Source organism: Periplaneta americana, chromosome 9, assembly GCF_040183065.1.
Source record: "Periplaneta americana isolate PAMFEO1 chromosome 9, P.americana_PAMFEO1_priV1, whole genome shotgun sequence".
In the NCBI taxonomy this organism is placed as follows: Eukaryota; Metazoa; Arthropoda; class Insecta; order Blattodea; family Blattidae; genus Periplaneta; species Periplaneta americana.
The window spans coordinates 175,440,376-175,467,822 of NC_091125.1; the positions used below are offsets into that span (position 1 = coordinate 175,440,376).

At 37.2% G+C, this 27,447-nt stretch overlaps 1 protein-coding gene across 1 annotated transcript in view; it reads right to left on the reverse strand.

Moving 5' to 3' along the window:
• Positions 1-1,456: 1,456 nt before the first annotated feature.
• qsm (Zona pelucida superfamily protein qsm) overlaps positions 1,457-27,447 on the reverse strand; it is a 66,989-nt gene continuing 40,998 nt past the window's right edge. The window contains exons 2-7 of the mRNA XM_069836421.1: positions 20,996-21,097; positions 15,025-15,128; positions 9,190-9,323; positions 7,770-8,151; positions 5,877-6,021; positions 1,457-3,958 (exon numbers count right to left, since the gene is read on the reverse strand). Coding sequence (XP_069692522.1) covers positions 3,741-3,958; positions 5,877-6,021; positions 7,770-8,151; positions 9,190-9,323; positions 15,025-15,128; positions 20,996-21,097 — 1,085 coding nt within the window. The 3' untranslated portion in view covers positions 1,457-3,740. The remainder of the gene's footprint in view (positions 3,959-5,876; positions 6,022-7,769; positions 8,152-9,189; positions 9,324-15,024; positions 15,129-20,995; positions 21,098-27,447) is intronic.

Genomic DNA, 27,447 nt, shown 5'->3' on the forward strand with positions numbered 1-27,447 from the left:
AAAATGTGTAATCGAATTCACCCTACCTGTTGAAGTGACACTGATCAACAATAAAAGTTTAAAAAATGAAGTTAAGGAACAATGGAGACTATTTACATTCCTTAGGCAAGATGTCGGAAAATAAAATAGAAGAATGCAAAATTAAATAGGAACTTTGCAGGGTGTAACTTTATATGGTTAATACTTGGAAACTGAAAATTTCACTCTGTGCTACAGTATACAGTTCGTACCTCGTCGTCTTTAATATTCCAAACAGTTTTAATGTGGATACTATCACATATTTCATTCTCTATGAACTTGTACTGTACATAATGTTGTTGTTGTTTTCTAATGCCAGGCGTTTGAGAATAAATCATTTGACCTCTTGCACTCCAATATTTTTCAAAGATATTATCATGGTCAGCCACTGAAGCACAGATTTTGAGGTGTTCCGAATCCATTTCTTGGTTTGAGTTGCACAATGGGCAGTTAGGGGACTGATATATTCCAATTCTATGCAGGTGTTTGGCCAAACAATCATGGCCTGTTATGGTGTTAAAATATGGTGTTCACATAAATAGGCTACAACTTGCCATTTCGTACCATTAAGGTAAAATTATCTGGAGGTAAAATAGTCCCCCAATTGGATTTCTGGGCGGGGACTACTTTAATGGTACAGAATCAACTGTACATAATGTAACTATCATCTTAATCCAGTAGGAAATTTATTTAAAACAATCTGTTATGGGTGTTTAATTTATAATTTTTTGCACTTTGTGTGTATTTATAAATGTGCTCTTTTTAAAGAACATACGAGTAATCTTTAAATGGTTAATGGTATCAAATTTTATTAGTTCTTTTTTTTTTTTTTTTTTTTTTTTAGTAGGTTATTTTACGACGCTTTATCAACATCTTTGGTTATTTAGCGTCTGAATGAGATGAAGGTGATAATCCTGGTGAAATGAGTCCGGGGTCCAGCACCGAAAGTTACCCAGCATTTGCTCATATTGGGTTGAGGGAAAACCTCGGAAAAACCTCAACCAGGTAACTTGCCCCGACCGGGAATCCCAGGCCACCTGGTTTCGCGGCCAGACACACTGCCTGTTACTCCACAGGTGTGGACTATTAGTTCTTTCTCAGTGTCATTTATTAGGTACCGGTAATATCAAAATTCTCTCATTATCTCTGGGATCGGCATTTTAAAAATGCTGGTATTGACATACAACTAAGTAATCTGCGCAATTATTCCTGACGAAACTCTGATGATGAACACAAAAGTACAGCAGTAAATAAAAGGTGTCACGAATGACACATGCAATCGTTGTAATGACCTCAGCAGTGTTACAGGTGGTCTCTCCTGACCTGTTCTCTCTAGACATGTGTGTGGCTGGGACCAGCACGTTCCTGGAACTCTAGAACAGTAGATGGGTATGATAGGAGAGTGGGATAGAGAGACCGGGAATCGTACACAAAGTAATAATTGTTAGAGTGTTTATTGACAGTGAAGCTTAAGTACAAGTTATTGTCAAAGATGTTTCGACTAGTTAGTACGAGAATCTGACACACCTGCCGTGCGCTCAGGTCCCTCAGAATTCGAGAAGTAACGAGTAGAGCCGAGAAGCCCTGCTCAATTTTGAGTACAAACAGAAGTACATACATAGTTGGAAGATACGACAAGTCTCAAAATCCAAGAAGTTGCCATCTCCGACCTCCACATGCAAAGCCTAATTTGCAGCTGTGTTTAAAAATAAAAAAATTAGTTCAATTAGAAGTTACATCATGGAGGCGTGCCCCTTCCACGACTGCCTGTCTGCGGCAGTGGGGTGGGCCTGTTACCGAAGCAGAAAACTAGCCACGAATTGAGCAGTGGGGCTATTTGAGCCACTCTTACACTTACTAGAAATAATTTCACCTCGCGCCGTGATGTCACACACTTCTGTAACCTCACACATTTGAAAGGAAGAGTATGTTCTGTAGTCTTTATTAGGGCTGTTGAGTCGTGGTCTGTTAATATGTAAAAATTAATCGATTAATTGAATTGTTAATCGAATTTTAACCAGTACTTTTTATACATTTATATAAGATAACTATGAAGGCTCTAGCTTCACACCCATGCATCAGGTGTCAGCATCCGCACTCAAGTGTCGAAGGCGTTCTCACACACACTTTTGTCTATGTTTTAATTTACAGAGGCTCCAAATCTCCTTCCAATTGCCCAAACTCCACTTCCATACAACAGAACTAACTCTGAAATAACATAAAAAAGAAGCCTTAGAGCAAACTAACGGTTCTTACACGAATTCGTAATCTTCACACCAGAAACGCATCCAACCCATGTGGAATTAACCGCTGACGACGTTGCTGATACAAATTTTCCCTCTGCCATTATTGCAGCAATTCTCCCCGACCATTAATCTACGAGCAACTTCCAGCCTTTTAGGTTTCCTACTCAGGGCTGGGCAGTATTTGAAATACATTTGTATTTTGTATTTTGTAATTTGTAAGGATTTTCAAAAGTATTTTGTATTTAAATACATAAATTTGATGTATTTTGTATTTCAAATACTTAAAATACTTTTTTTTCTTCTGGTCCTTCAAGTTTTGGATTTGGATTTGAAGAATGAACTTTTGTCTTATTTGCCTATCCATTTCAGATCTGCTAGTTTTCTTGCCACAACTGATTCCCTTAATGCCATAAAGAAATCTCCAACAACATCAAGGATCCATCACCCAACACTTGCTAAATGTTCAGCATTATGGAATGCGTCTAGGAGACCCACATCCTCAGAAATTATATCAGATATCTTGAAATATTCATCAAAGTTTCCTTGCCCAACTCGATGGATTTCTCTTTATGACTCAGTCTCTCAAATATTGCAATTCAAACATGTTATAAACAGGTGTAACAGAGAACTGGTCAGCTGGTTTCACACACATATTCTGTGTCCTCTTCTTATCATTTGGTGAGGCAGTGTCAGCCATCTCATCTTCAATGGCAAAGGGACAACCCTGTGCACTCTAGAGAATTACCCAACAGTGAAACAAGCTTTTACAAAGTATAATACAAGTTTGTGTACCTCTGCACCTGCAGAAAGACTGTTCTGTTTTGCAGGAATTATTTATTCACAAGCAAGGGGATCCTTATCTGATAAACTTCTTGAGAAACTGTTTTTTTTTTTTTTTAAGGGATCAGTAACTATTCATATGTAGCATAATTTCATTGCTGACTGGGAAAAGGAAGAATGTTCAGTTTCAGTGTTTATATAAAATTTCGAGGTAAAAATACTTTTAATGTTAATATAATATTTTAGATTTTCAGTAATATTCTTATTTCTTTAGGTCTATATATTGTATCGAGTATTTCAAATACAAATGTATTTTGGATAATTTTTTAAAAGTATTTTGTATTTGTATTTCAAATACAATTATTTGAAGTATTTTGTATTTGTATTTCAAATACTTGGATATCAGTATTTTGCCCAGCCCTGTTCCTACTTGTATTAAATACTTCATTGTACAGCGCAATCAGCATCAGCAAGGTTTCCAGTTCGAGATCTCCAGCCCAAACATTTACGCATCTCCTTTCACTGCGAGCAATAAAGAAAATCTACAACATATAAGATCATGAGTGACACTTGGCACATCTATCTCATCAGCAAGCCGTGTAGGAGGGAGGCAAGTAGTGTACTGACAGATGTGGTGAAGCTGGAGCCATCATAATGGTCATGGAAGTGTCTGTCACGGACGAGGCCCCTGGCACCTCACTGGAGGAGCAGGGCCAGCAGTGTGAGCACGGCGGCGAGTGCCCCGTAGCGAGTGGCAGCAGCCGCGTGGTTCTCGATCACCATGTAGCGCAGCTCCTCGCGAACCTCCTCGGTCTCCAGCTTGAGGTGGGCTTCAGGCTGCTCCTGAGTGCTCGTGGCGTTGATGCTGATCTGCTCTGCACGACGGGATTCGACCACAGAGCCACCCAGCTTGGCTGCAATGCAATAACATCACACCTCAACTACTGAGCTGCCGCTCAACACATTTCATTATTGTTCAGAAACTTCTCCTTAGTATCTGCTTCACAGCTGCTCCTATTGCTTTCACTTCGTTGAATATAAACATTTTTTTAATTCCCACTTCATGTTGTTCACTTTTGTTACTTGTCGAGGTGTTGGTCAAAGCAAAATTAATAGCAATAATAATAATAATAATAATAATAATAATAATAATAATAATAATAATAATAATAAAAAGAATAGTAATAATAATAAAAAGAATAGTAATAATAATAATAATAATAATAATAATAATAATAATAATAATAATAATAATAATAATAATAATAGTAATAAAATAGTGCAGTACAAAGCATACAATGAATACAATATTTTTAAGTACACACAGTAAGGAAAATTATGATTATATGCTCAACTTATCATATTAGAGATATAACATTATCGGAAAATATGAAAACAAAAATATAAAATAGGTTAAATATCACTAGAAAATAAAAAAAAATGTGAATACGTGGAAACATGCAATACAACACTTGTCATAATAGTAAGTTAGTTTGGCAACTCGTCAAAAGATAATTTTCTAACTTGGATTTGAAAGATTTCAATGTTCGGCAGCCCTTGACTTCAGGTGGCAGAGAGTTCCAGTGACGAGAGGTAGCAACAGTGAAAGATGAGGAATACAGAGATGATGTGTGAAGTGGAATTTCTAGCGTGTTATCGCGTTGTGATCAAGTATTAATATTATGATAGCGAGAGAGAGTATGAAAACAAGCGAATAAATAATATGCCAGTCAGTAAGTATTAAGGAAAACATTTATTTTGACTGTATAGAATTCTCAGTTAAATGCAGAATGTGAGTGGCAGTGCATATAATGAGAGAAGTGTTCATTTTCTGTAACTGATAATGCTATCAAAAGACATGGACAATAACAAAAATCCAAGGACAGTACATCTCAAGTAGGGTTTCCAACTCTCCTGTATTTCCTAGAATCTTCCGTATTTAGCCGAAACTTTTAACAGTCTCCCAACTCCTGTATTTTTCTTCTCTTCGAGCATTTTTCTCCCTTATTTTTGCACAATGCATAAATCCATTTGAAACATTAAATTTTTTCATGATCTAAGGTGATTTATATTGGAGATTCAATTGTTCTAGAGATGCACTGAACTGTGCAATCTCTGTATAAGGTAGTACTTTCCAGAAATAGTTTCAGGGTTCACAGTTTAAAATCAAACGATGTTAGAGTTAGAAATTCAGAAAAAAACTAACGAGTTGTGTTTTAAGCATACCAGGCAGCAAAGCTCATGCAGAGAGTGTTTCCTCTTATGAACAGTAAGTGAACAGATGTCGAAACAGGAGCACGACACATCTAATCAAATCAGAACTGCAAATCATAATCGACTTCAACTACTCATGCACAATTTGTTTGAAACTATTATGCAAGGCAAAATGTCTCAAATAATTTAAGCCTAACTGAATTGAATAATTTGATAATTTTCAATGTGAAGTATTGCAGATCGCTGTCTCTCCCATATTTTCTTAAAAAACAGGTGGTAACCCTAATATCAAGAGACATTTATGTAGATGTCAAATGTTGATTTCTCTTCCAATGAAAGAACTCAATCAGGGATGTTCACTTTAATGCATACCCATCCCAGACAAAAAATAAAACTTTTGTCTCATTGACAAATACAAATTCTGGCATTATATGCTTGCCAGTCAAATAATATTTATTACGTAACGTAATTCTTAAGGGAAAAAAATGTACAAAATGTACGCACTTCGTTTCGACAGAGTGCCCACAAAGTAGCAGTATATAGGGGTCCACAGTCTACTGTTAACTATCTATTCTATAGCAACTTATGTTCACCTAAGTGACCAGATTTAGAGCGCACCTTTCTCGAGCACTTCCTCGTCCTTGTAGTTCACCTTGATGTAGGTAGACATGGAGACCTCGAACACTTTGTTGGGGTCTGCCGGGATGGCCGCAACCTCTCTGCGTCTGCGCCCGTAACCAGTCTGTCCATTACTGCACTCCACCTGAGGACCAGACATCATCAGTCTACGTGGGTGACTGAGACCAAAGGGAAAGTATACAAAGTAGATGGCTGGTTCAAGACATCTGAACTGAATCAAATGTCAAAGATACTGTATCCATTTAATATGAAGTTTGTTATTCCTGACATTAAGTTTGACGAGCCAGAGGTATTACTCAATTCGCCATTTTCAGTACATTAGAAAAAAATTTAAAGTAAAATGGTAGATAGTTACAAACTATGCTGACATAGGGGAGAGTCGGGTAGTATCGGACATCGGGTAATATCAGACAGTGAGTTTCTTTCATCTACCACACGATGATAGTACCTCATTGACATGGTTACGTTTCTGTGATGTCGCATAGAGAAACGTAACCATGTCATTCAGGTACTACAATATGGTGGTAGATGAAAGAAACGCACTGCCCGATATTACCCAATGTCTGATACTACCTGACTCTCCCCTATCTGTAGCACCCAGAAATTACAATAATCGGGATATTCTTTATTGGAGCAAAATAATGAATAATATGTACTTCAGGATAATGACAAGTTAACTTAGATCATGAATTGTGTGTCAAAGCAAGCCATATTGCAAGTTTTTGACGAAACAGAATCAAAATTGTAAAATAACGGACCAATTACTAATTCACTGCGATAGAGGTAACAATGTTATACCATACAACAGATTAATAATTCCACTTTCTTACTTATGTTAAACATTTCCATGTTAAGTTTTTTAAATTTGGTGCTTTTTCCATCACATCTCTTCTTTTAAATTGTGTTCATGCTTTACAATTAAATTTATGAACTTTTTCCCCACCAGGCTTGAAATTACATCCCTCTTTTTCTAACTACTCCTGTTCAGAATCTCCCGTCATTCATTTTTACAAAATTTCTCGCAGTTACTTTCAACAAATGTTGATGCTCATTATTGCAGATATAACTTTTGCTTCTATGAAAGGAATGAGACCGACAATCCACAAATGAATGTGATGGCACTGATGAACTCAAACAGAAACAAAGAGATAGATGTGGGGCCGAAGTGAATTATAAGGACAGAGACAAGTAATTATCTCATGTCTCCATGTCACTTGAACAATCACTGCACTCATCAGAACCAAATGCCCAGATGCTGAAATCGTTAGCCCTGTGTACTAGCAGTTTATTTATTTTCTTTGTTAAAAATTTACGTAACACTATATGTAGAAGTAAAATCTTTAACAGTAACGTGAAATCAGTCTTATTATATGGCTGTGAGACATGGAAAACAAGTAAAATTATACAAAATAAACTGCAAACAATTGTTAATAGATGTTTACGAAGAATCTTAAAAATTAGATGGTCAGACATAATCACAAACTCAGAACTATGGAAGATAACAAATCAGAAAGAAATCACAATAGAAATCAAAAGACGGAAGTGGAATTGGATAGGGCACACAATCAGGAAAGAAGATGGAGCAGTAGAAAGAATGGCTTTGGATTGGAACCCCCAGGGTAGTAGAACAAGAGGAAGGCCAAAAAATACATGGAAGAGAACAGTTTTGGAGGAAATTGCTAGGGAGGGGAAAACATGGAGCGAAGTGAAGAAGTTGGCTACAAATAGGGTCCGATGGAGACACTTTGTGAATGCCCTATGCTCCTCATGAGGAGATACAGGAGTTCGATTGATTGATTGATTGATTGATATGTAGAAGACGATTTTTAAAAATATATGACTATATTATATCAAACTGTATTGTCAGCCTACCCCTCTGCACTTGTCCAGGCAGACGTTCACGGTGCCCTTGAACTGCACATATGTCGACTCTGGGAATTTGAATGCGCGGAACTTTGCAGACAGGAAGTCCCCGTCCACAGTGTTGAAGTTCTCAAAGAGGTAGGGGTCCACGGAACAGCCGTTGAAGATGATGGTCTCCTCCTGTGCCTTCGTGTCGCTGACCTGCATGTAGCTCACGAGTAGGCCGTACACGGGAGCGCTGCCCTTGTCTAGGAAGATCTCCATCTTGAGAGGTGTACCCGGGTTCACATTCAGTTCTCCCGTGACGAGCTGGCCACCTTGCCGCACCCCCACGCCCAGCACAGGCTCGGGGGCCGAGCCATTCACTTCGTGCAGCTCGAGCTCACGGAAACTGCAACATAACAATTAAATTATATGTGGCCACCACTGTCACCGGATTGTCTTGATTCAAGAATCTGATCAAATGCGAGGTTGTCTGTCCTCCATGCCACTTGTGACAGAAAAGACCACGAAGTTTATTTTGCAGCTGAGGAAAATTCTTACGAAACTATCTGGGCAATAAGTTCCAAAGCCACAAATGAACTTTATTCCTAATCCACACCAGATTGGCAGTCAAGAGAACGAACGTCACATATCTTGACTCTGAATGTTTTTTTTTTTTCAGTTGCTCAGCAATTCTGCTTCAATTGGTTAAGGGAGAAAACCTAAAAAGATCTGAACCAGGTAACTTGGCCCACTAGGACTTGAACCCGGGACCGCTAGTTTCATTACTCCACAGTGGTGGACGTACTCTCCACTGCATTAAAAAATATGAAGGTGCAAGCTTACGACAGTCGTGTTGGAGTAGAAACTACGGATGAAGATATTGTGAGGAGGTTTTATTTTTATTTTATTGGATTATTTTACGATGCTGTATCAACATCTAGGTTATTTAGCATCTGAATGAAATGAAGGTGATAATACCGGTGAAATGAGTCCGGGATCCAGCACCGAAAGTTACCCAGCATTTGCTCGTATTGGGTTGAGGGAAAATCCCGGAAAAAACCTCAACCAGGTAACTTTCCCCGACCGGGATTCGAACCCGGGCCACCTGGTTTCGCGGCCAGACGCGCTGACCGTTACTCCACAGGTGTGGACTTGTGAGGAGAGATTAACAAAGAGAAAAAGACGTGTTTTAATGAACTTAGACACTTTCCTTCGAAATTCAATGCAGGATTATCAGTTCGTACGAAGACACCCGTGCAAATTCATTGGGCGACATTTTAACTCTTAGTAGTAACTAAGTTAACATGGAAAAAAGCGTTTTCCTTATAAATGTCATTCCTTAGCACATAATATTGCTTTCTTCTCTTTTCTAACTAAGGGATGGCAGTTTAGCATTTATGAATTCGTCGACGTCAGGTGGGCCAATGTGGGAAGTGACACTCACTCGGGCTCCTGGAACCCCGCGGGCAGCACGTTGCGGCGCAAGCGGGTCGGGGAGGTGACGCACTTCACCAGCAGCACCTCCTTGGGCTCGCTGGCGTCCTCCACCACGATGCGGTGGTAGTAGACCGTGCGACCCTGCGGCACAGACCCACACTGTCAGTGGTTGTTGGTTCACTTCCACTATGTCTAACGTCGTCTTCATACTTTGTTTTTCATTCGGAACTTGATATGCAGTTTTATAACGTCATATTTAAGTTTCACAATGCTCAAATATAACAATTACTTACGTAACAACGTAACGCTGAACCCTTATGCGCCAAGACAAACAGTACAGAAATTATCGCCGATCTGCTGTCACGTTTCCCTAGCAACGAAGTATCTATCTATCTATAAATCTATCTATCTATCTATCTATCTATCTATCTATCTATCTATCTATCTATCTATCTATCTATCTATCTATCTATCTATCTATCTATCTATCTATCTATCTATCTATAAATCTATCTATAAATCTATCTATCTATAAATCTATCTATAAATCTATCTATCTATCTATAAATCTATCTATCTATCTATAAATCTATCTATAAATCTATCTATAAATCTATCTATAAATCTATCTATAAATCTATCTATAAATCTATCTATAAATCTATCTATAAATCTATCTATAAATCTATCTATCTATCTATAAATCTATCTATCTATAAATCTATCTATCTATCTATAAATCTATAAATCTATCTATCTATCTATAAATCTATAAATCTATAAATCTATCTATCTATCTATAAATCTATAAATCTATAAATCTATAAATCTATAAATCTATAAATCTATCTATAAATCTATAAATCTATAAATCTATAAATCTATAAATCTATCTATCTATCTATCTATCTATCTATCTATCTATCTATCTATCTATCTATCTATCTATCTATCTATCTATCTATCTATCTATCTATCTATCTATCTATCTATCTATCTATCTATCTATCTATCTATCTATCTATCTATCTATCTATCTATCTATCTATCTATCCATTCATTTATTCATCTATCTATGCATGTATTTATTCATCTATCTATCCATGTATTTATTCATCTATCTATCCATGTATTTATTCATCTATCTATCCATCTATTTATTCATCTATCTATCCATCTATTTATTCATCTATCTATCCATCTATTTATTCATCTATCTATCCATCTATTTATTCATCTATCTATCCATCTATTTATTCATCTATCTATCCATCTATTTATTCATCTATCTATCCATCTATTTATTCATCTATCTATCCATCCATTTATTCATCTATCTATCCATCCATTTATTCATCTATCTATCCATCCATTTATTCATCTATCTATCCATCCATTTATTCATCTATCTATCCATCCATCCATCCATCCATCTATCCATCTATTTTATTTTATTGGGTTATTTTACGACGCAGTATCAACATCTAGGTTATTTAGCGTCTGAATGATATGAAGGTGATAATGCCGGTGAAATGAGTCCGGGGTCCAGCACTGAAAGTTACCCAGCATTTGCTCGTATTGGGTTGAGGGAAAACCCCGGAAAAAACCTCAACCAGGTAACTTGCCCCGACCGGGATTCGAACCCGGGCCACCAGGTTTCGCAGCCAGACGCGCTGACCGTTACTCCACAGGTGTGGACTCTATCTATCTATCCATCCATCCATCCATCCATCCATCCATCCATCCATCCACCCACCCACCTACCTACCTATTGTATACAATAGTTCGACATATTGTGAATTCAGTGTTGTGTTGATTTCTGCAATTATGGTTCTCACAACAGAGGAGGTGTTTATTGTCGAGTATTATTTCCGGTCATACGGAGTACATCTACTGAAATTATAACATACTCTCCAAATCAAGATAAGTCATAACATGCAAGGCGACATGAGACATCCCGTACGACGGAACTTCTCGACGACAGCTAACATTGTTGTTATTTGGTGCAGCATTGTTAAATCGCTCCTGATACTGCTCTTTAACGCGGCGCAAGCTGGACCATTCTGACGTCCCACTCCGACATATTGCTAGACAATAAACACCTGCTCTGTTGTGAGAACCATAACTGCAGAAATCAACACAGCACTGAATATACAATATGTTAACATTTAGTTGCTAGGGAAGCAAGGACAGAGATAAGCGATAATTTCACTTACTGATTGTTTTGGCGTATATCGTAATATAACTGTGCAGGTTTTAACAGTTAATTTCCTTGGCTTTCTACAACACAAAATTATAAAAACATATTAGTCCGAAATAAATATTTTTCTCGGAAAATAAAAATAATTTTTCCCTAAGTGATAACATTATTTCACTCGATAAAATTCTGATTTTTATCTCATCATTAGTGAACCTGATAAGGAATGATATATACCTTTGGAGATTTTAAACGAAATCGACGGCTATCTTGCTAATTAAATAAAAGATTAACACGTAGGTATCGTTATTCCCTGCCATTAGGAAGTCCGGCAACCCTGCCGAGTTCGTGCATCCGTAAGTGAGCGGCGAAGCGTCTTGCCAAACTGAGCAGACTTTCAGCCTACTGCACTTAATTACAAAACCCACAACAGTTATTTTAATGCATTCTATTGCTCCATCCAAGCTGCACAGTTATATCACGTCCACCCTGTATCTCTTCACTTAACGACTACTGGGTGTTCAGTTCAAAGTGTGTCATGGCTCTCTGTATGCCGTCATGTGGCTAGTCGATGAGCCTAGAGAATTCAATCTTCCTACACTTCCGCAGAGGTGTATTACATATGTGCCAGAGAAGTTGCCTAGCAAGTACGGCGTTCATTCAGAAGAGTACTTACCGATATGTACGGTAACGCCTGTAGTGGCAGGAATGTGAACTGTTTCGAAACATGTACTGAGGTGAGTTTTTTCTTACTGTCAGGATATGTGGAGAGGGTTAAAACGATTACTTACGTATTTGTTGACATTAATTTCGACGGTCAACATGGACACGGAGCATTTGATTTGTGTTGTGGAATGTTGCCGTACGCAACCGATGATAACAAATACCCTGCGTATGACTTGGCCGCGCAAAACACAGTTCGAAAGAGGTTATGGTAGCACACAGACCGTACAGACCGCCATCTGTTGCTACGACGTTCAAGTTATACCGTACACGTTCTCAAGTTCAGATTGAACACCTTGATTAATAGGCAACAACATCACGATATCGGACAACTTAAATCACTCCCACCCAGTGAGACAAACGAACGGAGTCCTCCAGGGTGACCCCATGAGTCCCCTGCTATTCAACTTAGCAGCAGGATACCTCATTAAAGAAGCGAAAGAAAACGAAGACATATCAATCTTCGCGTATGCAGATGACATCGCAGTTGCAGCACATGACATCAAGACACTGCAACAAACCCTTGACAGAATGGCAACATGGTGCGAAAGGCATGGATTTCAAATTAACCCTAACAAATCAGAGCTCATGGTATTCAGATAGGGTGGCAGAATCTCAAACGACCTGGACATCAAGATTAACAATGGAAGTATAAGAATACCTCGGGAAGTGAAGTACCTAGGAGTCATACTCCAACCGACGGAGAAAAGTTTCACAAGACACGTCACAAAAAGAGCAGCGCTGCAACAAGAGGAATAAACGAAATATTGCACATCAGACTGCTCTCACTAGAAGCGGCAATAAAGCTTTTTCACGCAAAAATACTGCCCATGCTGTGTTACGGAATCGAAATCATAAGGTCAAACCTTAATGTAGCAAACCTGGCCACGCTGGAAAAAGTGAAGGCAAGATTTCTAAAGAAGGCACTAGGAGCGGCAACGACAACACCATCCCGACTCACGTATGAATTAACAAGAGAACCATTCCTCATTGAAGAACTGAGGACCAACTTCGTCCTGCCATCCACTGCAGAGACTGAGAAACTAACGAACTTGCTATATGCAAAGAAGTCTGAAATCTGGAGAGACTTTTACCACAGTCTACTATATACAGTCGCGAAGCTTGAGGTGTTTTTTTGCAAATCTCGTGATAAAGCGCTCCAAGCGGTTAGCAACTATAAACAATAGATTGTCCATGGTCGACTTTGGACTGTGTCGTATTTCTATCGAGTGGTAGCTCGTTGCGTATTTCACATTGATGCTTGTGAATGTTCGTTATTGGTTGTAATGATAATGTTAATGGCTAAAATATAATAATTGGAATAATAATATGGGACGAGGAGGAGACGTTTGTAGTGCTATAAACTGTAGCAACAGTAAGAGAAAGAGGCCAGAGTTGTCCTTTGTCCGATTTCCGAAAGATTCAGAAAGGTTCCTGGGTTTCCACAAGAATGCTGTGCAGAAACAAAACTGTTAATTTGAAGTTCTTTGTGACTGTTAGAATACATTATATCCTTAAATTTCGCAATGAAATGTTTCAGTCTAACCGAAAGGACATTAGATACCGGTTAAAGTTCTGTCACTTAGGCTGCTAAATTTCCAGAGAAATAGAGGTTAGGTCTACTTTTTTTTTTAGAGGATATATTTTTAATTGTAGCTATTAATTTTGTTATTATTTTTATGTGTTATTTTACTAAAGACGTAGAAAAATTAAGTTTGTTTTAATGAAATTTATTGATCACGTTTTATTTTCAATTCTGGTGGGATTATTATTGCTTAGGCCTACTTTTTTCTTCAAAGGATATGTTTTTAATTATAGCTGTTAATTTTGTTGTTATTTTTATTTGTTGCTTTACTAGAGACGTAGAAAAAGTCTGTTACAATAAAATTTATTGATCACGTTTTATTTCCAATTCTGGTGTGATTATTATTGCTTAACCTCATCCCACTTTGTTAACTACGTAAGCCTACACTACAAGTACCGGTACACGTAAGTTACTCCATTAATTCATATTTCCATTATTATTGTTGTAAAGGGAACTGCAAATTAATATTTATTGGTTTCATAGTTAATTAACGCTATAATCTTGTATGAGTGAAGCTATTGTAGTAAATTTCAGTTAGTTTTGCACAAACAAAAATTATATTAACTTATTTCTTGCAGGTATCTTCGAGTTTATGGTGGAATTTAATATACTTCATTAAAATAATAAATTAACTTTATGCATTTAATATTTCAATAATGGAAGGAAGGTGTTAATTTTTCCAAAAGAACACGACAACGAAAGTGTTAACATATTTTGTCGGCTGCTAGGAGAGAGATCTGCGATGATGAGGCGATAGTAGCGATCCTAGTGGTGGGCAACTACCCATGTTTGCATTTTTACTACATATTGAGCTTCGCGACTGTATATAGTAGACTGTGCTTTTACTGCAGTGAAGCCATGACAAACCAAGAATGGACAGGACCAAACAGGACGGAAAGGTACATAATAACGAGACTAGAGGTACACGACTTCCACCATACCTTGTGCAGAACAAAAAAGTTCCACGACCCAGACGATTCGTGCATATGCGAACTCTGCGGTAATAAATGTGAACGATATCATATCGAAAGCTGCAAAAGAAGAACTAAATCTATCCCGCAGTACGCGGGCGCAGAATAAGCTAGCCGCAGATCACACGAGAGACTTCTTCCATGCACATACGTGCGCATTTCAGTGTTCATCATTAATAGGCAACTTCTCTGACACAAAAGCTGAGACTCGTTTCAAATCGCTGACTCATCAACAGTGACGTCATGACACACTTTCAAATGAACACCCAATATATTATAAACTTGCAGAAGCGTATCTTCGAACAGGTATTCATATTGGTGAAAACCCATGAATTGGCTTCTGCACGCTTACACCTAACTGCCTACCGTAGCGCTGTTGATGACCCGCGTCAGGCCGCAATGGAACACGTCCGTCAGGTTCAGCCGGAAAGTGGCCTTGCGGTGCTCCAAGCGGGGATGGCACGCCTCGTCTGCAACAGAACACGTTCCACCAATTTCCGCGTGTTCCTAGCTGGGGCTTGTTTCACGAACACTAAGGCTCATGGTCATAACGTTATTACTTGACTAAATTCTGTTTCACGAACATTCTACTCAACTCATAAAATACGCACACTAATATTATTAGATAACTATACTGTTTTCGCTGTAAGAAAAATCCTAATGTAAACACAAGCACGTGGCTGTCATTTCCGTGATTGGCTCCCAGTCGAAACACTCACACGACGCAGGAGAATATAGTTCCGTATTTGAAAACCATAATCTTGTATTACTTGAAAATAAAAAATTGAAATCTAGTTGATAAATACTATGTAACATATATATTCTTTTCAGAAGATTAACTCCATATGTAGATGAAATTATTGGGGAATATCAGTGTGGTTTTAGGCGTAATAGATCAACTACTGACCAGATATTTTGTATTCGACAGATAATGGAGAAAAAATGGGAGTATAAAGGTACTGTGCATCAGTTATTTATAGATTTCAAAAAGGCATATGGCTCGGTTAAGAGAGAAGTTTTATATGATATTCTTATTGAATTTGGTATTCCCAAGAAACTAGTTCGATTACTTAAAATGTGTCTCAGTGAAACATACAGCAGAGTTCGTATAGGTCAGTTTCTGTCAGATGCGTTTCCAATTCACTGTGGGCTAAAGCAAGGAGATGCACTATCACCTTTACTTTTTAACTTCGCTCTAGAATATACCATTAGGAAAGTCCAGGATAACAGAGAGGGTTTGGAATTGAACGGGTTACATCAGCTGCTTGTCCATGCGGATGACGTGAATATGTTAGGAGAAAATCCACAAACGATTACGGAAAACACGGGAATTTTACTTGAAGCAAATAGAGAGATAGGTTTGGAAGTAAATTCCGAAAAGACAACGTATATGATTATGTCTCATGACGAAAATATTGTAAGAAATGAAAATATAAAAATTAGAAGTTTATCCTTTGAAGAGGTGGAAAAATTCAAATACCTAGGAGCAACAGTAACAAATATAAATGATACTCGGGAGGAAATTAAACACAGAATAAATATGGGAAATGCCTGTTATTATTCGGTTGAGAAGCTTTTATCATCCAGTCTGCTGTCAAAAAATCTGAAAGTTAGAATTTATAAAACATTTATTTTACCGGTTGTTCTGTATGGTTGTGAAACTTGGACTCTCACTTTGAAAGAGGAACATAGGTTAAGGGTGTTTGAGAATAAGGTGCTTAGGAAAATATTTGGGGCTAAGAGGGATGAAGTTACAGGAGAATGGAGAAAGTTACACAACACAGAACTTCACGCATTGTATTCTTCACCTGACATAATTAGGAACATTAAATCCAGACGTTTGAGATGGGCAGGGCATGTAGCACATATGGGCGAATCCAGAAATGCATGTAGAGTGTTAGTTGGGAGGCCGGAGGGAAAAAGACCTTTAGGGAGGCCGAGCCGTAGATGGGAAGATAATATTAAAATGGATTTGAGGGAAGTGGGATATGATGATAGAGACTGGATTAATCTTGCTCAGGATAGGAACCAATGGCGGGCTTATGTGAGGGCGGCAATGAACCTCTGGGTTCCTTAAAAGCCAGTAAGTAAGTATATGTAAAACGCTATGTAAAAGAAAAGCTACTTTTATATTTCGTTATTTACTATGAATGCGGATGAATACCAAGAGTAATACCGAGGTAGTCTGTTCTTGTAACAAGCTCACTTGAGCTCGTAGTTGTTCACGTAAGCACGTGGTACTGTAGTATGGCTTCAGCATTCTGGAAGGAATAACTCCTTTGTCCGGCAGCGATTGATCTTACACGTTAAGTTTAAAATAATGTAATTACAGTAATTATAAAGTAAATGTTTCCTAAGCAAAGTAATGAACAGTGTGAGATTAGGCCTACTTGACGAGTAACAGGATATGTTTAACATGAAACAGAATGTACAACAGTAGGCGGGAACACGTACTGAGAATCTATGGCGCCAAACAGTGGCCAATGAAGCCTCACTTCAGTCACGTGCTATTGTTTACATTAGGATTTTTCTTACAGCGTGAGCTGGTTCAGTATGATGTTAACCAAGTGGGCGTAGTGGTCCTCTGCTGGTTTTTAAGATATCCTCTCTGTAATACTAGAAAAAGTCCTTTTACAATTTGTATTACTAAACATAGTTCTAATAGTGATTCAAACTTACATCAAGTTCTAACATTTAATGGAACAGGTGAATCAATTATTGCAATGTTTCCAATTTTGAATAAAGGGTGTCTAATTCGTACGAGTTTATTCATTAATTTATTTGTCACAAACAGTGGCTCCCAAACTTTTTGAAGGCGTGACCCATTTTTGGGCGAGACTTCAGTTTTTGCCCTCCCACTACTGTACCGGTTCTCGACTCAATTCCAATCCCTGTAAATTCGTGAACAGGTGTAACTTTACTCAAAACCAGCGGATATCACCCGAATTACGATTTTAAACAATTTTCTGAGTATTTTCTGAAGGAAACTGAAAACAAGTACGACAGATGGATACTGAACCCGCTGCGTTCAACTGGCTGAAATTCCAGAAATATGGAGGAAGAACTCGTTGGAATAAGTGCCCGTTGATATAATGTTGAAATTGAACCTTTTTTTCGCAGAGTGTTGATCACTTTTGCATCAAAAAAGTATCTCGAGCTTGCAAAAGGAGCTCTTAAATCTTTGACAACATTTTGAAACCTCGTATTCATGTTTTTCTCGTCTATGATTACCATGAAAACGAAAGCGACAAGTCTCGAACTTGAAAATGATATCACTATGTGTGTATCGAATACTTACTCCAGATCGGAGAGCTGCACTTACCACAGTTATTATTTTTTACTTTGCAACTGTTGAAAGATTTCTTATTTATATGTTCACCGTTATTTATGTTTCTGAGTGTAAAGTAAAAGTATGTTAATAAAAAGGTTTTGTTCTACTTTGTAAATCATTTCGCGACCTCCTCAGATTTTTACACGACCCTCCAGGAGATCCCGACCCCCACTTTGGGAACCACTGGTCGTAAAGATTCTTTTCAAATGTTTATACTTCAACTAGTATTAAAAGAAGCTATTAAGATAATATGTTGGTTGATTGTATACTTTTATTAATTTATTTATTATTTTATTTTCCGTTAGATAAATATTTTCATAATAATATAAAACTTTCTTAAAAATTAAAATTTTCGAAGACAATATCGGTGTAGTGTCATCACCAGTCCCTCTCGTTTATTATCATTTTTAATATTGTTAACACTTTTAGGATGCTATACATAGACATTTCGCTAGCCCGCGCTATGAGCGTGCTAAACTAGCCCCGGCTATCGACTGGTTACTTGTATAGGATTCATATCATATCATATCGCTAACACTGGTTTATGAATACGAACGTTAGTTGGCTGATTATCCACCGGAAGCCCGCGCTAAGAATGTCTATGAATATGGCCCATAATGTTTTAATTTTTAAGAAAGTTTTGTATTTTCATAAGAAGTATTAAGGTGAACAACAAAGACATTTTCATAACTATAGTTTCTATATTAATTAACTAGCCGTAGCCGTTCGCTCCGCTGCACCCGTTACAAATAAATATAAAGTAATTACATAATTAAAATAGTACATTTGATCCAGGGAACATTCGTGTTTCATAGAAGAATAAATCATTCAGTATGTTACTTAATTTAAATTCTATTTAAAAAATCAAAATGCGATCATTTTGATCCAGAGACATAAACATTATTTTAGGAAATGCAGGAAAGGAATGTACAGAATAGCCTATCAAGTTTTCTGTGCATAAGAAGCTATTTTAATCTTACCTGTCCTCGATTCACTCAGAAGTTACTGTAATAACATTATAGCATTATGACCATCTAGAGAAACTACACTTTCAAATGGTGAATTAATAATTAATTATACAAATCGGTTAATTTAGCTTCCGATATTACTTCATACAAACACAGAAACATTCTCTGTAGGCTATGTTTCATAGCTTCGATTGTTGTTGTCCAAGGCCCCTTATAGACGAAGTCATTTGTTTTTTATTTCATTACACGGCCTTAGATGGCGTTGTCATTAAATATCAGTCCTATCAAAATTTTGCATAGCATAAAACTTATCAGAAATTAATTTTAAAGAAGCTTTTGTTATGTAACTTTTTCATGAAAATTAATAATAAGGGAGAAATTTCGATTTATTTAATTCGAGCCCCCTTATAACCCCCCTTTTAAATAAAATATTTTGAATGCCATATAGCCTAAATTCTAAGTTACGACGAACTTAATTTATATTCCAATTTTCATATAAATCGGTTTAGCCATTATCGCGTGAAAAAGTAACAAACATCCAGACAGGCAGACAGACAGACAGACAGAGAGACATACAAACAAAAATGTCAAAAAAGCGATTTTCGGTTTCAGGGTGGTTAATTATATATGTTAGGAGCAATTATTTTTGGAAAATCGAAAATTACCAGAAACATTTCGGCTACAGATTTATTATTAGTATAGATTAATTTATCATCATTAAACTACTTCATGCAGTGGTTTCCTCACAAATCTTATATGTAGTACGACCACTACATTTAGTTACATTTACCTTAGTCTCAGTTCATCACTTCCTAATTTATTCCCCTTGTACCCTTTACCCCCTCTTATCTTCTAATAAATAAAGTTAATCCCTACTACAATCTTATTTTTTGTCATCCATCCTTTGTTAGTTACCTTTAAATTATACGTACCTCATTTTCTTCTCTCTTTCCCTTCCTGACTACTAAATAGCGTATTTTTCTACATTACGCTGTTTTAGAATAATTAATCCCTGTTATATTCCACTAAGGCCGTGTCTCAAAGCTACGTTTTCAGCTGAAGTGAACTAGATGGTTCTCTAAAAAGCCAGATGTGACGTCAGAAATCATGATCCAAAGCTACATAGTGCATAGCCATCAAGTCCGTGGTAGCTAGTAAACGAAAATGCTTGCTCAATTTATTGATTGATTGATTGATGACTTGTTTACTAAACAAACATGGATAACTCATCAGCAATTGGGATTATATCTGAAGATGCTTTGGACGTGATGTCACGGTCTTTAGAAAAATAGTCTATGAAGAAGCATAGATGTCAAAAGCTCCCTATGGACTGGAGCTACGAGACACGGCCTTCGCATCCATTTCACAGACTTTGCGAAACAATGGTTCCAATCGTAAATATAGGACTGGAAATGGAAATAATTATCTTTCGCTAGTAATAACATACGCGCAGAAATAAAAATAATGAAGATGTTTTCATTTTATTCCATATATATCTTTTCTCTTTTCCGCTGATTGAAGCGGATATTGTACGTGATTTCCGTCTGTGTAAATATGATAAAGGGACGAACATTTCCAAAGACATGTGTCCTAATTTTTCTATATCAATTCTGCAGTGCCTGGGAAAAGCGACAAAAGTCAGTTCCCACAAACCTTTTTTGATAATTTATTGACAACTTACGGAACATCTGTTCGCTTGGAAAAAGAGACATAAATATTTCTCCCATTACAATAATTCATACATAAAAAAATCAAATCGACATAAACCGGTGTAAGTTATCAATAAATTATCAAAAAAGGTTTGTGGAAACTGACTTGTGTCACTTTTCCCAAGCACTGCAGAATTGATACGTAGGGAAATATTCAGCTAGCTAATACTCATCAACAGCACTGTCCACGAAAAGAACAAGGCGTTCCGGTTCGTGAAAACGTTGACTTCGAGCCCTGTATACATAATAACCTCAACTCCACGTCTAGCCTCATAGTTTTAGAGCACTGTCTGTCTCAATTCGCCGAAACAGCACTCGAGATCTCTTACCTGGAAAGTCTTTCAGCTGCTCCAAGTAGATGTCAGTAGAGCTGTCCGCGCGTACCAGTTCCACCAACATGGTGTCCGGTGAGCATTTCACCTTGTATTGCACTGAAATCATAACAGATGGCAGGGATGTCACGAACAGGTGTAAGAATTGCAACAGTAGAATGCACTCCATCAATCGTTGATGACAACACTTTTCCAATCTTGTCATAAATTATACATAGTACGGCAAGATTAAAGTATCGGTAATTTATACCCGTTTCTTTTTAAAGATGGGGCACGACAATTAAGTGGCCGAGCTTGAAACTACAGCGCTATGTTGCCAATATGGACTACCACCACAGTCTACTATATACAGTCGCGAAGCTTGAGGTGATTTTTTGCAAATCTCGTGATAAAGCGCTCCAAGCGGTTAGCAACTAGAAACAATAGACTGTCCACGGTCGACTTTGCACTGTGTCGTATTTCCATCGAGTGCTAGCTCGTTGCGTATTTCACATTGATGCTTGTGAAATGTTCGTTATTGGTTGTAATGAAAATGTTAATGGCTAAAATACAATAATTGGAATAATAATATTTTACTAGAGACGTAGAAAAATTAAGTTTGTTTTAATGAAATTTATCGATCACGTTTTATTTTCAATTCTGGTGTGATTATTATTGCTTAACCTCATCCCACTTTGTTAACTACGTAAGCCTACACTACAAGTACCGGTACACGTAAGTTACTCCATTAATTCATATTTCCATTATTATTGCTGTAAAGGGAAATGCAAATTAATATTTATTGGTTTCATAGTTAATTATCGCTATAATCTTGAATGAGTGAACCTATTATAGTAAATTTCAGTTCGTTTTGCACAAACAAAAATAATATTAACCTATTTCTTGCAGGTATATTCGAGTTTATGGTGGAATTTAATATACTTCATTAAAATAATAAATTAACTTTATGCATTTAATATTTCAATAATGGAAGGAAGGTGTTAATTTTTCCAAAAGAACGCAACGAAAGTGTAACATATTTTGTCGTCTACTAGGAGAGAGATCTGCGATGATGAGGCGATAGTAGCGATCCTAGTGGTGGGCAACTACCCATGTTTGCATTTTTACTACATATTGAGCTTCGCGACTGTATATAGTAGACTGTGCTACCACGCTGTCAGCTGATGGGATTGACGTTAAAAAAATACATTCACAATTTATGCAAAGGTAAGAAAACAACACAAAAATCGACAGAGAATGAAAGACGAAACGTACCAATGTTAACATTGTGTGCACAATAAATGTCGCTATTGAGCATTCACCACGTGGGAACTGTAAAGGCTGGTTCACAATAAACCGGAAATGGAAAAGACAACGAGAACGGAAATACATTTTAACAATATTTCCGTTCTCGTTCTCGTCGTTTCCGTTCTCGGTTTATTGTCAACCAGCCTTAACATTGACAACTCAACCGTTGTTATCATAGCAACCGGCCTACCACGCTATGTGTCATTCAGTTGTTTTTTCCGATCGCAGCGCTAATGTCATGTCCCATCTTAAAAAAAGAAACAAGTGAATGGGTGATTTATGAAAGGGCCTAAGTCTTGAATACTAAATTGTTAACAATTTAAGAAAAACTGCTTACAGGCCGAAATTTTTCAATTAAGGTTGAAATAAAAATTGTATCATAAATAATTCTACTAAGCATTATAGTGTGAGACTTAGTCCTCTTCATGTCTAAATCGATGTATCTAGACCCAAAGAGCAGTTATTACATTCAAACTCATTTTCAAAGAATAATGACTTAGGCCCTTTCATAAATAACCCATTCAAGTATAATCCAGTATATGTTCTGTTCACAATAGACTCTAGAAAATTTAGTCGATTACCATCATGAAAATGTGCACTGACAATATAATAGGTTATTCACAAATGTTCCATCATGAACCGGGAGAACAAAGAGGGACAGTAATGCATTTTCCACCACTATACATCTTTCTGCAGTATCTATATGAGAATTTTTGGAAGTCTGTCTTGAGATAATGTTTTCATTTTAGGACAAAATGTTGGCATTGTCATGGACTCATTGTTGTCCTCTCTGGCCAGCAACATCTGTAAGGACATTTTTAGGAAATGGTCTTATCCTCTACCAACCATAAATCTTGATCGCTGTGCGTGAAGGACACTGTCATTATCTGGCCTCACGGCGCTCATCTATTAAAGTGTTTTCTGAACTCGCTGAAAATATCTAATTCACGGTACAAGTGGAACACAACAAATTATTCCATTCTTACATGTACTGGTCACCTAAGGCCAAGAAAATCTCTGTACAAATACATTCGGAAAATAAAACAAAACACTTCTACATGCATGCACAGGAAGACAGCTCCATCTCCACGCCGCACGGAGAGCAAAATATAAATACTGTATGAGCTTAGGCCTGGAACTCAAAACGTATACTTTCGAGAGAGTATTGAAGCGATGTTGAACCCAAGCAGAAGGTGAAAAAAATCGGTATTACAGGTATGCATTATGCAAACAATATTGTTACTAGTATTTTCCATATTACTCTCCAAAGAGCGTAATAGTTTTATGAGTTTAAATGAAATGTTCAGCCATAAAATGCGTACTAGATAGTCTATTGTTTTTGGTGTAAAATTATGGATATAAATATAATGGTCGGACATAAAACTGAAAACCAGATAACACATTCCCTCCCCTACAGATCTGGCTTTGACCCCTAATCACATAAAACAGATTGTTCAGTCTAACGGACTTGCAAGGTAACCACTTCTATGAATTCCACTATGTTGCCATCTAGCGACTACAAAAGAAGTCACGTTATAACCCTTATGAAATTGCATGGACCAACTGAACTTCTATCTAGTGGTCGTTACCAAAAAATGCTTTTTCGATGGTGATGGCTCTGAGGGTTGTTGTCATTTCACAACATGGGAATGGCCGATCTAATGTAATGTGATCAGGACGTTAATGTTCAAATGTGACACGTAGTCACTGACCGACTGAACAAATGTGGCTATTTTGTCTTCGAAAGTGAACCAAAAATATAGATACCTTAATAAAATGCTACAATTATACATAAATAACATAAATTATTACTATAAAATTATCCACCAATAAAGGAATATACTATAATATACTAGAGAATTATAAATATAAAACATAGCAACTAATGAAGGAAGAGGAGCCAATACCTACAGAATAAAATGATACATAGTAAGTTAACAGATATTAAATTTTATTTATATTCAACATTTATAGTTGCTATATGATTTATACCTTATACTTCTACTTATGGTATATCTAATATACCTTTAGGTTAGCTTATAGATAATTTAAAGTATTTGATTCTGGTTGGAGAGACCATTTTGGTGGTCAAGGTACATATTATATAAAGTTTAATACAATTTGGTCGTATTTGCTTCCTTTGAGAAACAAAAATTATTCTTTATTAAACAGTTTATAGCGTGTTTTGGGAAAGCCACCGGTTCAATTCCCAATATGCTCAGTCAATTTAAGAGAGCAGTGTATTATGATAATAAATGATTGAAAGAATTTAAATTTCCTCTTTTAAATCTGTAGAAATTTGATCCGAACAAATGTAACATTTTAAAATTCCTTTTTATTCGAATCAAATTTCTGCACATTTAAAGAACAAAACTAAAATTATTTTAATCATGTATTACCATAATACACTACTATTTTAAATTGACTGGGCATATTGGGAATTAAATAAATGGCATTCCCAGAACACGCTATCAAATGTTTTACATAAAACAGTTTTTATCTCGAAAAGGAAGCAAAAACGAGCGGAATTGTATTAAACTTTTTTGTTTGAAATACCTCAAAGAGTACCCCCTGAAATTAATGGCTTTACTTACGGTTCACCCAGTATATAGGAAAAATTAATCAGTAATGGCAATATATTTTTTTCTGGAATTGTAATTCGGCTATACAGAAGGAAGATTTTATATATCTGATTGGCAACGTTTACAACAAATTTCGTTTCATCATTCCCATCGAAACACAGCGACTCAATGCGGCAAACTAAGGAACTTCCATCATAAGAGTTAAATCCTCTGTAAAACTTTCTTGTATCATCGGTGACACACTATCGCTGATGTAAGCACATTATTCTCAGGCACCTTGCAATGGCGTGTTCTGTCATTATGAGTCTGGATGGCCTTGTATTTAATTCCCGTCATCGAACTTATTACTAAACAGCATTGTCAAGTATGAGAGAGATGGGAAGGTAAGCCTTCACAGCGGGAAGCAAATCTTTAAATTATCAATTTCGGGTAGAAATATTAGATCATCAGTGAGTAGCTCGGGGACCTACGCTTGCAACAGCTGCTGAACATAGATATTGTTGAGTGTCTGACGTCACATCTTGTAGTTGTCTAGTATCGAGGAACCCGCGCTCCAGATGTGGTGCAGCGAAAACAAAGAGTGAAAGTTTTCCGGGAGCACAATATTACAGCAATTCAATGTCCACCGCCTCCGGTATCACCACATTGTTGTGACGTCACGAAGCACGTTCACAAAGCACGCAGAAGTTCAACGATCGCATCCAGCTCACGGATTTCCTCCATGCCCGCCATGCATCTCGAGTAAAGGAGTGACAGCTCGACTCTCCCACTGACCTCAATATAGAGTCGACGTTAAGAATGCGTGGAACTTTATTTCCACGTCCCACAGTCAGCTGCGGTCGATCACGGACCCGTGGGCGCGGTGAAGCTGTACAGTTACCCGCCAGAGGTCAGGTAGGTGCGGCGCGGTGACTCAGAGGTGGGCGATGGAGGAGGCAGGCAAGCAGGAGAAAGGGGATAGGAGAGAAGAGCTGGACAATGACAGACGTGAAGAAGATTAAGAAGAGGACAAACGCGGAGAAGGTTAAATGTCAAGGAGGTCAAATAATGAGGAAAGAGGAAAAATCCGAAGGACAAATGAAAAAAAATACGAATAAGAAATGTGAAAATAAATTGTGATAAGAGGTAAAAAAAATTGAATAGGAATATAAATAGAAAATATATAAAAAGAAGAAATGCCGAAGAGTGAAGACTGTAATACAGGGACATAATTTTATTTTTACTTCAATTTTTATTGTACCTGAGTTTTTTAATGTACTTCACTCCCACTTCCTCTACTAGTGAACTTCCAACTGTTCTCCTCACAGAACCAAGCGTATACAGTCAAAGTCGCCTTAAGGTCGTAGTAAACACAAACAGTATTGAGTTAGTGAGTATAGTACGTTCCAGAAATATGTTCGCGTTTTCCAGTGACGAAAGACCTTTCAATATTGAATCATATTTTCGCACAGGTACTGTCCGTTTGCCTACGTCGCATCCCGATTTCCCTCACCTGCAACTGTTTAAAATAACTTTAATAAAAGTAATTAACTGTCACGTGATTTCCCCCCTTTCTATGATTCTGCAACATAACCACTTGGACGGACAGTAGATAGCATGTCTGAGTAATTTTATCTGTGCAGGTCGGGCAGAAGTGAAGATTGAATTTACAGTACGTAAGGTACTCTTTTATATAATGGGTATAGAATTATTTCAACATCAGTTACTAGTACGAAGGCGAAAGTGGTAATTGGAATTAGATGCAACAGTTTATAGTGCGATAATATGCACATTAGAACTGAAGCCTATATTTAAATGAACGGCCACCATTTTCAAAATTGTGTTTAAATATCCATATTATGATTATTTTGCAATTTAACTTCATTCTCTACATTGTACGCTAATGTGCTGTAGACAGTATAATATACACTGCATAATGAATATGGCCGCATGGAAAGCTCAGTTCGTGAGTAAAAACACTCATTGTTAATACTGTACTGTATTTTGATTAAACAAAAACCTAATGAAAACTATCAAATTCAAAATTACGGTACTTCCCAGTTTACGTAAATGGATGAACTACTTTTCTTCCCTCCTATACTTAGTAAAGTGATTTGTTTGTATTTTACGCCAGAATCATGAACTTCAATCGTGGAAGGGGGTAGCAATCGGTGTTTCCGGCTCTGAACCATTAATCCAAAGGTATAGCCAGGTTAATATTAAAAATGTTAGTAAAAATAAAATGATGTCCCTGTATTAAACAGAATTGAAGGCACGATAACGAGGATAGAAATGCGATGAAGTGAACGTTCCTTTTACGTATTGCTGGCAAGGTGGTGACGTCAGCAGCGTGTAAATCGGGGCCGAGGCTTCACGCTTCATCGATTGTCCCACTGCTGAAGGTTGGTGGTGGCCATGGATGTTGTGACGTAACGATGAGCAAGTGTTGGTGGTCTGCCCCAGCGTTGAAGTCCCCGACATGAGCTCTCGTCCCGGAAGTGCTTGTGGAGATTCGTGTCTTGATATTAATTTATTCACTTGTTTCGCCGTCTGTGGCGCTGACATCACTACGCTATGTCATGTGAAGGACGCAAGATGAAT